Source organism: Vicugna pacos, chromosome 10 (assembly GCF_048564905.1).
Source record: "Vicugna pacos chromosome 10, VicPac4, whole genome shotgun sequence".
Lineage (NCBI taxonomy): Eukaryota > Metazoa > Chordata > Mammalia > Artiodactyla > Camelidae > Vicugna > Vicugna pacos.
Genome location: NC_132996.1, coordinates 30,030,797 through 30,047,792, shown reverse-complemented (window position 1 = coordinate 30,047,792; position 16,996 = coordinate 30,030,797). Strand labels below are relative to the sequence as shown.

The window sequence follows — 16,996 nt, the reverse complement described above, 5'->3', positions numbered from 1 at the left end:
GCCAGGGACTGCATTTTTATTCCTGTCTCAGCTGTTCTCAGGGCTCTTCAAATGAATCCATCCTTTGAAGAACTTTTGAAGAATAACCTAAGTAATGTCATTTCACACAATCCATCTTGCCTAGTTTCCTTACAAAGGAGCTGTCAGGAAGAAAGAGGAAGTTCTCCTTTACCACAATGAAGACACACTGAGGGCCCACCTGAGGCAGCAATACTGGCATTGAGACAGGAGGGAAGAGGGCAGGGCACAGCCATTCAAGGAATGACACAGCCGTTAGCACCAAGATGGCGGAAGATTCAACTCCCAGGACACCTTGATCCTCATACACTCATTGTAATACATCAGCATGGGAAATGGCACTCCCACAGGCACCATGACAGTTCCAAGGCCCACCGTAAGATGCCAAAAAGTGGGTTGTGGCCCAGTTCCTGGGAATCCCAGCCCCTTCCCCAATGTAGTTGGAATAATCTTCCCACTTGTTAGCATATGAAGGTGCAGAGCCCAAAAAACCAACAACCCCCATACCTCACAGCTGCTCTCACTCCCCTAGATGCCCCCTTGCTCTGAGGCTGCCACTCTCCCCTCTCCCCTCTGTAGATGGCCAGCATTCTGCCTTTGGAATGTTGTGTGTCCTAACCTGCTTGGTTACTCTCTCTTGCCTTCTGAGATGGCTCACACTCTGTCTGTGGAGTGTGTATCTGCTTTAACTTAAGCTAAATACCCTCATGCCTCATGGCCTCTCTGTCCTGAGACAGCCTGCACTCTGTCTATGGAGTGTGCATCTCTCTGAATAAACTACCTTCACTCTACTATGGCTCTTCACTCTACTATTCCTCTTGAATTCTTTCTTGCGCAAAGCCAAGGACCCTCACCTGATGGGGCACTTCCAGGGACTTGCCTGGGACCTAGAACGTGGCCATCCTCTTGTGCCCCATTTTCCTGTGTCAGAATGCTCTCCCCTGTCCTGTGTCCACCAGCTAAAATAAGTAAATCTGATCAGTCTGTGTCCTGTTAGGTCATGTTACAGGAAATGGCTTTCTAAAACTGAAATTACTCAGCTGACCATATAGAGGGGCTATCACAGAGTGCTAGAACACTGATACTGGCTTTCCAAAGTTGGATTCAGTGTGGCCAAATTGAGACTTGTCCTAAATAGGCTAAAAAAGGTGAGACTTTAGGAAATATCATTTGCTGGGCAATGTCATCTAATACTATTTAATATATGATCCCTATGATCATAATATAATAAAAATAAAGCAGGAAAATTAATGTGATGATTAATTTTATGTGTCAACTAGACTGGTCTTTGGGTGCCCAGATTATACAGTCTTTCTGGGTGTGTCCCTGAGGATCTTGTTTCCAGATGACATTAGAGTTGAATCTGTGGACTCAGTAAAGCAGTTTGCTTTCTCCGATGTGGGTGGGCATCACCTAAGTTGTTGAGGACCTGAAAAGACCAAAAATGTGGAAGAAGGAAGAATTTGCTCATGTACGTGCTTGAGCTGGGATACAGGTCTTCTCCTGTCCTTAGACTCGGACTTGTGCCATGGCTACCCTGATATTCAAGCTTCTAGATTTACACTGAGTTACTTGGGCCTCCAGCTTACAGAGGGCAGATCTGGAACATCTCAGCTTCTATAATTATGTGAGCCAATTTATCTTGATAAATCTCCTGTATATATACATACATATATATGTATGTATATATATGTATGTACATATGTATGTGTATATATATGCAATATGAGATATATATATATCTCAGATTGATTCCACTTCTCTGTTTCTCTGGCGAATACGACTACAGAAGTAAAACAGTCCTCAAATTCTGTGTTAGGTGGCACAGGTGAACCGCGGTCATGATAACGACATGACTAAACCGTGCAGTTTAAAAAGACGTGTGCCAAACAGCAACTTGCCACAGTTAAGGGTATAAAGAGGATGTTGCAGAGGTGGCAATGCTCAGCATGTCAATCTTAATCCAGTAAGATCTGTTCAGGAACAGGGGAGTAGGAGAAAAGAAAAAGAAAGAAAAAACGCTTTGACTGGGATTTATCACCCCAGCGAGTCAGTCTCGGTGCATCTGCGCCTCATACAAAAGTTGTGATTAAAGAGTCATTTCTATTTTTATTTTATTTTATTTTATTTTATTTTATTTTATTTTATTTTATTTTTTTAACATTTTTTATTGAGTTATAGTCATTTTACAATGTTGTGTCAAATTCCAGTGTAGAGCACAATTTTTCAGTTATACACGAACTTACATGTATTCATTGTCACATTTTTTTTTGCTGTGAGCTACCACAAGATCTTGTATATACTTCCCTGTGCTATACAGTATAATCTTGTTTATCTATTCTACGAGTCACTTCTATTTTAACTTCCTCTTCTCATGGGTCTCAGGACATCATTATCATGCCACTTCTGATAGCATTTCACACGGTTAAAACCAATCAGGCATCTCATTTTGTTTCACTGAAAGTGCAACGATGCCCCTTCTGGAAATTCTTCCTACGTGCCCGTCTCGTTCCTGACCTCTCCGCTGAGCTCTGTGTCTGGGAGGCAGATATGGCCCAGGGAGATGGATGAACAGTTAGTGATTTGAGGGGAACTGCAGTAGACCCTAGAGTTTAAACTTGGAAATCTTGGAGGACTAGTAAACACAAAAGAAGCTGCAGAGTAGGGCAACCGTCACACTATTAAGGTTCCCAAACCATAACAAATTAAGTAAATAAAAATAAATAAAAAAGGAGACCCGGATGGGAGAAATCCACCCAGAGAGCCACACAGAAATACATGATTACAGTGACAGGTGTAAATTACTAACTGTCAAAGAACTCTCTGACTTCCCTATTGTCCCCCTCAAGCATCTCATTTACCCCTGAAAACAGAGACCAGAAATACACTGTTTGGCCAAGTAGCCCATTATATCTTTTTCTCTCATCTCATAAGTAGGTTGGGAAAGAGTGGGAAGGGAAAATGCCAAAAGAGACAGGGAGCCCACCGTGTGCTGCAAGGACCCTCTCTGTAGCCGCGTTTGCCCTGCAGTCTCACTAGACCAGGGGAACAGGTGTGACTTCCTTTCTGAGAATCACTGCAGCCTTTCAGCTCGCTGGAAAGGCCGGGGCTGACCAGGAACAGGAAACACCGAGCTACACCATGGCTGAGGGAGCCCAAGACAGAACTCCTGCCCCTTCCTGTCACGGCAGGTCCTAGTGTGAACCAGCAGCCCAACAAATGGGGACGTATCTGGGCAAACTAAGCTTGTCCCCTTTGCTCCCAGCTCTGGCAGTTAAGTACCTCCTGGGTTCTCCCTCCTACTGCACACCCCAGGGAATCTGGCTCCTACCTTTTCATGGGGAGTGCGCTGCTGAATGGGCACCTGTGCTGAACACAGTCCCAGTTCTAATCTTGCCTCCTACACCGTTAGCCGTAAAATGTTAGGTATACCTCACAGGTTTACGCATTCTTTTAATGACCTGATAGGAATTTGTTCTTTATGTGATATTTTTGAAGATGTACTGGGATAAAGATACTCTATGTATATACACTTACACATACAATTATCCATGTGCATACATGTGTGTGTGCTTAGGTATGTGTATAGCATATCCAGGTCACGTACTTTCTTTTTCATTCCACTGGGACATTCCATGATTTGATGTGAACTATAGAGCAGTCTGCCCTAATTCATACTGTACACTTCTCTAACAAAAGTTTGTTGCTTTGCTATCCCAGGTAAGTCTATTCTTCACCCTGAATTTGAAACTGCTTACCAAGAAAAAGAACAGAACAGAAAAGTGCACGGAATGGCATATACAGGGGACTACTCAAGTGTTTGACCACCGGGGAAAGGCCTGAAAACCAAAAGGCTGTCCTTAATAAGAACAGCTGTTCCTAAACGTGACTCTCTCTGCTAGACAGACTTCAGAAAGTCGTACTTTTGCACTTTTCTGATCCATTTCCAGTAAAGTGCCTTAAATACAGTCCCATAGAGAACAGCCTCTGTATGAAAAGTTCTAACAAAACAAAGCTGGGACTGGAGTGGTCTCGACAGCCAAGTCTGGGAACCTGGAAAACGAGACTCATGTAGGTCAATGACTGTCCCACTGACAAGCACAAATCTGTTGCACGTGGCACTGACACAGCTTATAATTTTCAGTAACTGTATGAGAAAATATTTATTACATTGTGCAACACACGTAAACAGTTGCTTTACATAGTGTGACATTTAGTTTTACACAATGCTCTTAAGAGTTAGGCACAGTTTTAAACCCTAAATTATATTAAAGGAAAAAGAAACCCAGAATTTATTCATCATTACACACCTTGGAAAAGAAGAGACAAGATTAGAACTCAAACAATAAAGTCTTAACTCTGAGTACATTATACTGCGTGTGGTTTCCTTTCCACGACCCTATGATGAACCTGGTGTATCCTGGGCAGCAAACAGACATTCAGTCAAATACTTCTTAGCTGGCGGTGGTGAGTAGGGAGTGACTGTAGACTGTCCTGGATGTCACAGACGGTGGCAGACTGGTTTTGCCACATCTCTTTAGGTCAGTGATAAAGGAATATATGGAGAATTCGGAGGGCAAAGATGTTACACCAATAGTGCTCTGTCTTTGGGAGGAATTAGATGTCTTTCTTTGAGGATATGAAACAGGGTCAGTGGGTACATAAGCATCTCTTCTAACTCAGATCAGATACACTCTACACCCCAAGGATGAGCACAGGTTCTAGAGCACAGAAGGGAGACAGGGAGAGATGGCACGAGCGGTGCAGGTGAGCTCCTCGCAGGAGATGAACCCCAAGATAAGGGTCGTTATAAGAAGTGGATGAGGGGAGAAGTTTCAGGGACTTGGAGGACACAGGGTCATGGGAGCAGGACAGTTCCAAGGGTTGAAATATGGATAAGCATTCTGAGAAAAGCCACATTTATAGAACTTGTAGATGAGTGACCCATGGTTTGTGACATTGAAAAATGAGACAGTGCCTGCTTCATAGTCTAGGAAAACCCCAACACGACGGGGAGGAACAGCCATGGAAAGAGTCAAGACTTTGAGATCAGAGGTGGAAGAGTCCTCAAAGGCTTTGTACTTAAATTTATCCTTCAACCCTATAACCCAGTAGCCAAATTGAGGTCTGTATATGGAGTAAACATTTTGATGATCTGTGCCTCGTCCAGCAGCAAACTTTACACTATGGGAACGTGTTCTACAGTATACCCCCAGGATCCAGGCAGCCTTCTTGGATACATCTATCTCCCAGTAGTGTTTCCCTGAGGAGAAATACTGTGAGCCCAAGATACCACAATTGTAATACTTCACTGGCCATATAGGCATAGCTATCACTTGTCTCTGATCTTCTGAAAGGACAAGATTCAGATTTAAGTTGAATGGATTCAGTGTGATGTCCACTGCAGAGAAAAAAAAATATGAAAGCATGCCACAAATATACAGTAAATTTATCCAGTAACATTGTGAAAAGGGAACTTGGGAAGTGACTAGGCAGAACCTGTGTTGATAGATTGGGGAAAGGAGTTAAAACATTGGAGTGATGTACTGCACAAATATATCATCCGGAGAAGTGAGCACATGGGGCTATGATCATAAGATCTAATTGAAACCACAAACTTCTAAAAGGGAATCAGAATACAGTGATTTGAAGACCCAGTAAATCTTCTTACCCCAGTAGCACTGGACATGTGTTAGCTCTGAAATGATAAAAGATTCAATGATGTTATTTGACACAAGTGATTAAGCACTGATAACGGTTTCTTCTCTAGAGCAGGCACAGGGGAGGGGACTATTGTGAAACTAAGAACTGGTGAACGAGCGGATAAACCAAGTATCTAGCCATTCTTCCTCAGTTATAACCACATCTTCTTCAGCAAAATCCCTTCTCTGAACACCCTCCTTCTTTGTACTCACTTGGAAATATTTCAGGTCCCAAATTTAGTCCCTGGCACCACAAGAATCCCACATGCACACTCCTGCCCTGACTTCCTCACCTCTAAACACGTGAAGCATTTCGCTCAGATCTGGAGCACGGAATGTCCTCTTCAGTTTCTTGGAAACAGTTTTTGGCTTCTTCAGTGTCCAGATCTCACTCCTAGGGATGACAAAAATGTTGACCTTACATCTCTTAACTTGCCTCCTTTCAAGACCACTGCCTTCCTCTCCTTCCATACCGCTGATGCACTTAAACCTCTTCCCTGAGAAGACTGAGGATGGGAGAAGTGAGGGCTCTGACACAAGACAGAAGAAACGTGCTCATGTCCACCTGCCCACTTAGGAGGATCTTCACCTCAAAGAAACAGTGTCTTCTTCTAGAAATGGAATAATTAACCCTTCCCTTGATACCTCATGGAAGTAGTATGAAATTCGATGAAATAATACACAGGAAATGACTTTGCAACCTCTACAAAAGGTATGTAATATGTGGAAAATCATCAGATCACAATGGGTCTCCCAGGAAGGGACCATAGATCTGGGTTCCCAGGGAGATCAGTAGGGAGAGCCTATGAACCTGTGCCCTAGTGGAAAGCCTTAATTCCAGAGCTGTGGCCCAGAAACAACATTTAAGTTTTCAGGTGTTCTGGGAAAAAGTTAAAAACTTCTGGCAAAGGAGATGTTATCATTACCAAACTAAAATGGTTAGAACTTCATGTGTTTGTAAAGAATTTGGTGCTGCTAGGTGGACTGGCAAACTTTAGACACAAGGGTTACACTTTCCCAAATAAACTTCTAAAGTGTGAATAGGAAGAGATTAATTATTGGCATCAAGGTCAAAACCACTAACCCCAAGGCTCAGGTCTGCTTTTAGAACTCTAAAGAGAAACTTGTAGAATGACCTTGTCCTTCTCTATTCCCATTTATGCAAAATAAATATTTAAAAAGATGCTCCCATGACATAGCGTGATAAGACAAGTATCTGTGAAATACAGAAATCAGAGCAAGGACAGAGGGAGAATTGAATGAGTGAAGCCACAGGAGTCTGATAGTGAAATCCTTTATCCCCTAATCCTTACAGCCCTAAACCTGTAAATTCCAACCACCAGATTTACTAATACAGAATCTGGTCCACATTCTCACTAAAGAGTGAATACCTGAATCCTCGTCTATGACTAGCAATTTAACATAATACTACATCAAAACTTCCTTGTTTGGGGAGATTTTTCATTCTGATTGACCACCAGATAACTGTCATGGCTTCAAAACTTTCTTCATACCATAAAAGCGCCACTCACCACTTCTGGTCACCCATACGCACCATTTTATGATTCCACTCATGTCCTAGGAAGGAGAGAGAAAATCTGAGTCAAGGAGAATGAATAGTACAGAAGGATTAATGAAAGAAAGAATAGAGAAATATTAGAAAAAATCAGGGAATTCAAAAGTAAATTATTTAAAAATATCAACACAATTGGCAATCCTTTAGCTAGATATTCCAAGAAAAAAGAGGAGACAGATTACTAAAATAAGGAGTGAAAGAAGAGATATTACTACTGACTCAACAGAAATTAAAAGGTTATAAAAGCTATGAACGATTGTACACCAACAAATTAAATAACCTAGATTAAGTGGACAAATTCCCAGAAACACAGAAACCATGAATACTGATTCAAGAAGAAGAAATAGAAAAAATCTGAATAGATCTAAAACATGTAGAGTTTGGACTGGAAATCAAAAACTTCCTCCAAAGAAAAGTCCAGGCCAGGCCAAGATGGCTCCACAGGTGAATTCTGCTAAGAGTTTAAAGAAAAAATAACACAAATACTTCACAAATTCTTCCAGAAATTGAAAGAGGAGGAAACACTTCCCTACTCATTCCATGAGGCCAAAATTATTTTGATGTTAAAACCAGACAAAGATATCACAAGAAAAGTAAACTACAGGCCAATAATCCTTATGAATATAGACACAAACTTTTTCAACAAAACACTAGAAAATTTAATCCAGCAAAACATAAAAGATTATATACTATGGTCAAGTCAGATTTATCCCAGAAATGCCAGGTTGGTTTAATATGAGAAAAGCAATCAATTTAATGCATCATATTAATAAAACAAAAGACAAAAAGCGACATGATGATTTCAATAGACACAGAAAAAAGTATTTAACAAATACAGCACCCTAAACAAAACAAGAATAATAATAACAAACTAGGAATAGAAGGGAGCTTTCTTAGTCTAATAAAGGCATCTGTGAAAATCCCACAGTTAACATCATACTTAGTGGTAAAAAGCTGAGTGCATTTTCTCTAAGATCAGGAGCAAGACAAAAATGTCTGCTCTCACTACTTCTATTCAACATGGTGCTAGAGGTTCTAGTCAAAGGAATTAGGCAAAGAAAAAAATAAAAACCATCTATACTGAAAAAGAAGAAGTTAAACTGGACAAATTTCCAACACTAGAGAAAAGATAATAGGGATCTAAAGAACATTACTGGCCACCATGACTCTTCTCTTTAAGGTCAAATGTATTCCCTTGCTTCATGAAAGAATAAGAATGAGACACTTCCCTGGAATGCTTACATTCAGTCATCCCATGACCTTGAGAATGGACGGCAAAGGAGGCTCTCTACAAGGCCAGAGAAATCTCTTAGTGTCAACAACAGGATTAGAGCCCAAGGACACAGAGGAGAAGGTAACTTACACTGCGTTTTAAGAATTTCAGGTCGGGTGACCCTCCTTACCTGCAGCAGCTCCACTGTTGACCATTCACTGCGACGCTCCAGATCTGAGATGAGCTCTTTCAGCAACTGGCTCTGCTGGACCAGCTCAGCCTCAGCCTCAGCCAAGTTATCCAGTGTCTTCTGTTCCTCTTCCTCCAGTTTTTGCAGTTCTCTCTGCTCCTCACCGTCCAGGATGCTTCTAAGTCGATTAAATTCTGTTCGTATCCTTTGTCTCTCAGTCTGTGTCTGATGCTGCAAAGTTGGACAAGACAGAGCAGTAATGAATCTGCCAGCCTGAGAGCCTACACTATGCAACAGAGTAGGAGCCAGAAAAATAAGTATTTCTTCAAAGACTTCTAACCAGGAGGGGAGTGAAAGCAGGTGCGCAATCTTTGGGAAAGCCGTTGTTGTTTTTTTGCTTGTTTGTTTTCCCTATATTTTTCCCTTTAGTACAAACCCAAAATCTCTTATCTAGGCCAACTCTGGGACAAAAATTGTAAAACCTGAGTGAGGTTTAGGTTGTAGACAGCTGTCCTGGACACTCATGCCTCCCTGTATTACCATATTCCCAAGGTTGAACCTTGAGAAGAATCTCGGTCCTTTGTTCATTGCCCTCTCCTGGAGGTGTCAGAGCCTCATTGGAAAAGAGGAATGGAAGACAGAACTGTCCAGATTTCTTCACCATAGAGTCTGTCTTTATGCTCAATTCCAAATATCTGTGTGTGTACTTGTAACATATCAGGTCTCCAGCCCCGACTCCCAACAGGGACGGGACAAAGGAGAGACCTAATAAAACGGCCTCTGGACTCATTCAATGCCAGGCAACAAGAGGAAGGGGCTTCCTCGTGATTCAGACAGAAGGTCATGTCAAGATTCCTATCTCAGAAATCCCTTAGAAAGAGTCTTTTCCCACCTTCCAGGAAGTTCTCTCTTTTCTGATGTCAGCTTCCAACTTCTCAGCTTCCTGCTGCTCCTTCCTCAGCCTCTTCAGAGCTGCCTGGAGCATCTCCTATGGGAGAGGAATCACACCAGCATCAAGCTATGGGCTTTCTCAGCAACTGGACAGAGAATAAACAGGAAAGAAACCACACTGATCTCAAGAGATCAGTTTACAGAAACTGACTCCAATCTGATGGTTAGAATCTATGACATGGGGAAAAATTTGAGCAGGTAAATGTATTCTTTATTGCTGAGTGCTGGAAGTCACTACCCCCTCACTAAGCGTATTATCATGAGTTGCTCTTTCCTTAGGGGAAGTATTGACTCTGCTGCAGCAAGGAAAGTCCTTTTCTTTTATTGACACTTTTCATGTCCAGTCCACAATGTTCAGCAGCATCCTTTCTGCTGGAAGGAGCAATTAGGGCCAACCTGGTGAAGGAATTTCCCATCCGTACAAGAAAAGGTGAAAAAGGGAAAGAAATCTCTCACTCTTAGCCAAGAATCTTGACTCTAGGCGTCTCTTTTATGGAACTGGAAGCTGAGCATAAGGTAAGAAATATGCAGAAGATTACAGGGCTCAGTACTATGGTGCCAAGGTGAGTAAATGGAAAGATGAGATTTTCCAACAAGTACTAGCTTCCATCTTGGGCCCTACCTGACATTCCTTGACTGCCTCCTTCGTGAAGAATATGTGGTGACCATGGTGCTTCTGAGACTGTTCACAAAGCCGACAAATGACCTTCTTATCCTCCTTACAGAAGAGCAGGAGTTCCTCCTCATGTTGCACACAGAGATCTTTCTTCTGCCCCTCCTTTGGGCTCAATTTGACCTCTCTGAGTCTCCCCACAATCTTGGCCACATGCTGATTAAGCCAGCGGTCTCCAGGGGAGAACCTGATGCCACACACAGGACAGCTGCTTTCCCCTCCAGGGCTGGTGTCTGCCTCCTTGCTGTCAGCGATGCAGGTTTGGCAGAAGGTGTGGCCACAGCCTAGACTTAGGGGTTCTGTAAAAAGCTCCAGGCAGATGGGACAGGTCACCTCCTCCTGTAAATTCACCAGCATTTTTAAAGCCATAGCAGCTGCTTTTTCTGGCTTCTTCCTGTCAGAATTCCTGAGATTCTTCTTGCTTAAAGATTCCTGGATGGATGGGCAGATTGAAAAGAGATGTCTAAGAATGGCACAGATAAAAAAAAAAAAGTTTTAACTGTGTAGACATTAAAGACTGGTTAAGACTGAAATATTGAAGAACAAAAAAAAGAAGACAGAAAAAAAGCAGAAATGGAGGGAACGAACCCGCTTCAACACGCCCCTGATCACGCCCCCGAGTCGCCATTCAGTCCTGCGCTCCGGATTAGGACCTGGGGCTTTAACACATTTGGAAAACAGGGACTTCTTTCACCTGCTTTTCTTCTGAGGACGTGAGGTGGGAAGAAGAGAAGGAACGTTCTGTTCATCCCTTTGAGAGAGAGAAAGGAGAGAGAAAGAGAGGCGGAGGGTGGGTGGCACTGGTTCCAGTTTCTCTCAGCAACGTCGACAATCAAGGCCACAGAGCAGGGAGGAGATGGGGGCGGACTTGAGAGTCAGCCTGGAGGAATAAAGGCTTCTTCAGGAAGGAAACAAGGCCCTCTGCCTCTTCCACACTCCCTTCTTTCGGGAGTGAAAAACTCAGGGCGCCCTTACCCAAACTCGGGGCTGTCATCTGTCTGCACTCGGAGCCGGAAGTCTGCAAAGCTGGCTTGTCTGCCCTTCAGAGCAAGTCTGGGCCACAAAAGACACCCTCCTAACTCCACCTAGTCCTGTCGCTCCAGAGTGTCCCACCCTGTGCGCCCCCATGAGCCTCCTCACACACCTTCAGGCCACAGAGAAGTCTTGACTCCTGGTTCAAACGGTGAAGGAAGGCCAGTGGCCGGCAAGCTCAGAATGTACTCACCAAGCGGGGCTCAGTCTACATGAAGCAGTCCCTCCCCGGGGAGGAGCTGGATAAGAAGTGAAAGTAAAATTCTTGGGGCTGGCGGGAAGAGGAAAGGGGAAGGAGAACTGGGCCACACGGGCTGCAGTCCCTTCGGGCCACTGGAGAGAAGAAAGTAATTCTTTAACCCCGTGGTTCTCAAGGGCGGGGCGGGAGTGGGGAGGTGGGCTGAGAAAAATTTAGTTGCGGGGGATGCTACTGCCATCTAGTGGGCAGAGATCAGAGCTACTGCTAACGCTTCTACAAGGTGCAGGGCCGCTCCCACAACAAAGTAACCTGTCCAAGATGCCAGTAGTGCTGAGGCTGAGAGGCTCTGTTTTGACCCTCTCTGGTTCCCAGGCCAGCCAGGTAGGCATCGAGCATCTCCTACCACTTTCACGGTGGTGCACAGGCCCTCAGTCAGTCTACCAGCTGGAATCATCCCTTCCTGTCCAATGTCCCACTTGCCCCCACCAAACCCGGCGCCACCACCACCATGAGATGGGAGTTGAGTGGAGGAGGGATGGAGGGTACTGAGAAGAGCTGACTACAAAGGAGCTGGGGGACTTTTTGGAGTGTCGGAAGTTTTCTAAATCTTGATTATGGAGTGTAAAAGTTGGTCAAAACTCATCATACTTTACACTCTAAAAGGGTGCATGTTATTGCCTGTAACATGTACCTCAATAAAATTAATTATCAAAGAAAATTGGAGGTTTTCCAGATGATTCTTATGTGAAGCTGAGGTTGAGGACCACTGACTTTAAGGGGTGAATTGGACCCTTTGGGCCCTGGAGAGGAAGGGCTGCTTTGAAACTGGGGTAACCTTGAAACCACACCTGATGGGGAATAACCGTGAACCTGTCAGATGTCACCACCCTTTTTGGGCACAGGATCATTCCAGCACTGTGTGTCTCCATGCAGAGTATGCTCTGTTTTCATGAGGAAAATAAATTGATGGATTAATTTTCTGTGCTATATTCATCAGGGAAGTCCTGGTCTCCTATGCCCCTGTAGAACATGTTAGTTACATAAGAAAGGGTGCCACTTTTGGAAACCATTTTTCAAGGTTCAGTTATCCCATCTGCCCTCTTCCATCATCTGACTCATGCTTGGGGACCAAGGATAAGTCTCAAGCAGAAAAACAATTTTAAAAATGATTAAAGTTTTAACAGCTTTCTCATAAGAATATCTGTACCCATTATATTTGGACATTCCCTTTGGCCACTTCTAAGGAGTCAGTTGTCACTCTTCTATTTAGGTTTTTTCCTCTTTAGTTCAATATTGGTAATTTATGTCACTCAGATAGTAAACCATTAAAGGCATTGGTGGTTTAGTGGTGAGCATAGCTGCCTTCCAGATAGTAAACCATTAGACAGATTTGTTAATCATTACTTTGTGTGTGCATATTATCTTAGTCTTGTCTGTCAGTTCTGTATATGTGACATCCAATTTTTTTTATCACTAATTTTGTTTCCTTGTTTTTTTCCCCCTTCTATTTTCTTTTATCTCATTTCTTTATGGGGTTGCAACTCTGCTATGACTTTGCCACATTTCTGTAATTTTCTTAGCAACCATCTACTAACATATAAGATGTTAAAAGGAGAAAAAAATGCCACTTTTGGAAACTAATCTTCAGGTATCAGGATTTCTTCTGGTGCACCACTCTAAGCTGAGCTGTGCTTTGGGGAGACAGAAATGGCCTGGATGGAAGATTAAATGAGTTTGGTGCATCCAGAAGCTGCATATAATTCCATGGTATTGTACTTGGAGCTCTAGGTAAACAGATGAGAGGTCACAAGAGGTGGGAAAATATCACGATGTCCAGACTCAGGCAGAGAGGAATTACTTGGAGGATGATGACAAACACCAGGAGACACCAGTGCAGGAGTTCAATGTCAGCTTTCCCAGATTCCTCTGGCCTAACTCCCGTCATTTCCTGACAGTGTCCACACTCCGAGAGCAGGGTCCAGCAAGGCTGTGTTGTCTATGAGCCTCTACTTCACAAATGACTCAGAAGCCTGGACCTCCACAAGTATCACCATGCATGAGGCGCTATGCACATGGAAGATAACTGTGTACATTTTTAAATGTTTATCTTATTAGGAAGCTCTCTGGTTGTTTTCTGAATGTTAGACTTTTTTATTTTTCACAGAATTACTTCACAGAGATTCTAAAACTTATTAGCATAGAACTAATGTATATTGTGTAATTTTATGTGTATAACTAATTATATAATGTGTAATATTTTAAAAAATATTTTAATTATCTTTAATGAACTACTTTTCCTTCACAGTTTCACTCGCTGTTTGTGCAACATTTGCCTTGTTTTTTGGTGTGTGTAAAATCATCACACCTTCTACTGGAATTTATTTTTATGTTTCTATATGCTATTGTATTCTTTCTAAGAGCCAATCCGCCCATAGGAGAGAGGACAGCAGTTTGGAGACAGTAAGAGGCTGGGATAGCTCCCCGAACTGAGATTGCTGCCCCAGCTTAATGGAGGACCACATGGGGCTGCAGTGGCCTCCACTTGTGACACCATGGAGTGGTACTTTGGGAGTGAATAACTCAGACGGGAAGGGGCCGGAGGATACTGTTGGTAGGGCCAACTGTTGCCAGAACTCGACGTCCTTAGCCCTCTTACTGAATTGAGATTCGAGGACAGAGTTTTGGATGAAGTAGAAAAGGCAGGCAAAGGAGGTCACAGTGAGCTAATGCCTCCAAGACTGTGAGCCTGCTGGGAAGATAAAGCAGGGGGTTTTATAGTAAAAGTTCAAGAGCTCAAGGGGCAGAGCTAGTTTCCATAAGGATTGTATACAGGGTAATAAATTGTTGCAAAGGTTGTTCTCATTTTTGTAGATGTAGTGGTCCCCTTCCCTCTGCTGGGTGTGAAGATCACCTCCAGGGACTCTCTTAATATTCTTGTACTTAGGGCAAAGGATACATAGGAAGAAGGTCTGTGGAAAAGTGCTCTAGAGAAAAACTTGTGCAGTTGAAAGTCAGGTTGATAAACACTTCCAGCATTTTAGGCCTGAGACTTCTTGCTGCAGGCTGGAACCTACACTTCCAGCAACAGAATACAGAGAAAGCACAAGGGGCTAAAAATAGCTGCAGACATGTTAGGGCAAGTTTATGAACAACAAGATGCACAAAACACCCACTTGCCTTTTCTGAGGTGTAGGGAGCAAAACACAGGCACTGCCCATGATCTCCACATACAACACCACCAGTGGGTTGGGCAGACCACCCAAGCCCTTCTCCTCTTCAGTCTAACCCTGGTCAGCAAGATCATGAGAAAAGCCATTCAAACTATTGTACAATTAAGCAGTTACAAATGCCATATGGTCACCAGTAGTAATAGGGTCCTGCTCGCTTATATAGCCAGCGCAGCACGGTGTAGACTTTCAGAACTCCAGCCCACCAGTCAGTGAAGGAGACCCTTTGAACACTTTGTACTCAGGAGGTCCAAATGGCACACTTACCTAAAGAGGAAAATCTGAGGTCTCCGAAATGAGTGAGGGCCACAGATGCCAACTGTATTTTTAGATTGTTTATAAAACATTCAACAGCAAAGATACAGTCATATCCCACAATAAATGTAAATATTCTAAACTTGTATGAGTTTGTTAAAGATTACTAAGTGGCATGAAAGAATATCTGGTAGAAAGATAATTAATGTTCATTAATGTACTATGAGGTGCCCCCCTCCCAATTTGAGGACAATATGAGCTCTGTTATTAAGTCTCCAATATTTTCAAGAGTAACAAATATTTAGGATATAGTATCTTACCTGTAGGATCTCAGTTGAAAAGCAATCCATTCAAGAAAAACTGTTCTCTTCTCACTTGAGGGAGAAAAGATGACAATCACCTAAACTGGAAAGGTGCATAGCTTGGGAGAGGCACTGTGGAGGTGGGAGAGTAGGGGGTGCTGAAATGTGAAAAACAAACGAACAACGAAAACTGGATCTGGGATCGGAGTCAGGATCAAGTGACTGCCAAACATCGTCCTTAGGCCAAACAGATCACAAAAGTCTTTTACAAATGAGTGCAAATCCTCTGTCTATTTCAATGAAAGTCTCAGCTTCCCAGAGTTGAGAGACTTCTGAGCACCACACGGTGCCTTGAGATTCCCCTGAGCCCACCCAAACTTTCCATTATGAATATCACATCCCTAATTATGACCCAGCACAGTCCTAAGCCCCCAGGAATACAAGATGGCATCCTTGTCTTTTAGAGATGATGGAAAAGAACCTTGCAATGAAATACTGTATAGACATGGTAATTGATTATACAAATTTATGTATATTGGAAACAAACAACATCAAGAATGTACGGTGAGGAAAAGTTAGTTACACGCCATATACGTAGTGTGATACATGTGGTATGGTTCATGCTTATATATGTATCATATGATAATAGTTTCCAGGCAGATACAGCAATACAGATGTAGGTGGACATAGATATGTAAGCACATAGATATAAATGTGCAGCTCTAGAAAATACATTTTTAATGATAAAACTGCTGAGGGCTGTACGTTTATGGGTTCATGAGTTCCATCTTATGTTGTCTTTTTTCTAATGTTTCCTCAAAGAAATACAGATTTTTAATCAAATAAGTATTAAAAAAGAAAGAGTCGTGGTTAGAGAAATTATCACAAAGGAGACGAGATGAGAATTGGTATGAAAAGGGAAATAAGAGTTTTCCACAAGCTGATGGAGGTTATCTCAAGACAGGGCAGAAGCGCATGCAGAGTATGGATGACACGGCCTGGGAGGTGAGCAGTATAGGGAAGGAGGAGTGGGAGGCACAAACTATCGGGTGTAAAATAGCCTCAAATATGTATGGTACAAATGGGGAATATAGCCAGTATTTTCCATAACTGTAAATGGAGTATAACCTTTAAAAATTACATAACATAAAAAAATCAAATAAAGAGAAAAAAGTTCGTGGTCTTAAAAAGAGCTTCTTGAGGCTAGAAATGGCGCCCTCTGCTGACAAGATTATGAAGCCTGTGAGTTGCTTCTAATTTTTTTCTGTTTTCAGGAAAAGACCAGGAAAGCAATCAGAATTCAAAATTAAAATTCCAGTGGGTACCGAGCTGGATTTTCACCACCAACGAATCAATTATAGGACTAAAACAAAATTCCAGGCCAGAGCACTGCTCTTACTTCATCTAATTCTGAAGGTCATGCTAGTGTCATTTACAACTTCTAAAAATCAACCCACAGTGTTCCAGCGTCTTTGCAGGAGGTAGCTTGCTCACTCGAATATGGCACTGCTCTCTCAGGTGGCTTTGACAATGGAAAAGTAAGTCCTGTGACCTCTCTAGTGAACTTGCTCCAGAGACAGAACACACTGAGCTATTTCCCAGTGTTTCAGCTGTGACCCTTCCCATCCACCACTTCTGCAAGATCTCTTCACAGATAG

General features: G+C 42.7%; 1 protein-coding gene across 9 annotated transcripts; it reads right to left on the bottom strand.

Moving 5' to 3' along the window:
* Positions 1-2,193: 2,193 nt before the first annotated feature.
* Positions 2,194-11,716, bottom strand: TRIM34 (tripartite motif containing 34). 9 transcript variants are annotated; one of them, XM_072969354.1, is made up of 9 exons: positions 11,549-11,716; positions 10,912-11,074; positions 10,273-10,755; positions 9,592-9,687; positions 8,700-8,930; positions 7,276-7,298; positions 6,014-6,114; positions 5,690-5,716; positions 2,194-5,419 (listed from the first exon to the last, which is right to left on the bottom strand). In XM_072969354.1, exons 3-9 carry the CDS (start codon positions 10,690-10,692, stop codon positions 4,854-4,856), a joined length of 1,464 nt encoding a protein of 487 aa, XP_072825455.1. In that variant the 5' UTR covers positions 10,693-10,755; positions 10,912-11,074; positions 11,549-11,716; the 3' UTR covers positions 2,194-4,853. The 9 variants fall into 9 exon arrangements, 7 of the variants coding, with proteins under 7 accessions (XP_072825455.1, XP_006203662.1, XP_015093999.1 ...); XM_006203600.4 differs by lacking the exon at positions 10,912-11,074 and having other exon boundaries at positions 11,468-11,716; XM_015238513.3 differs by lacking the exon at positions 10,912-11,074.
* Positions 11,717-16,996: the final 5,280 nt, after the last annotated feature.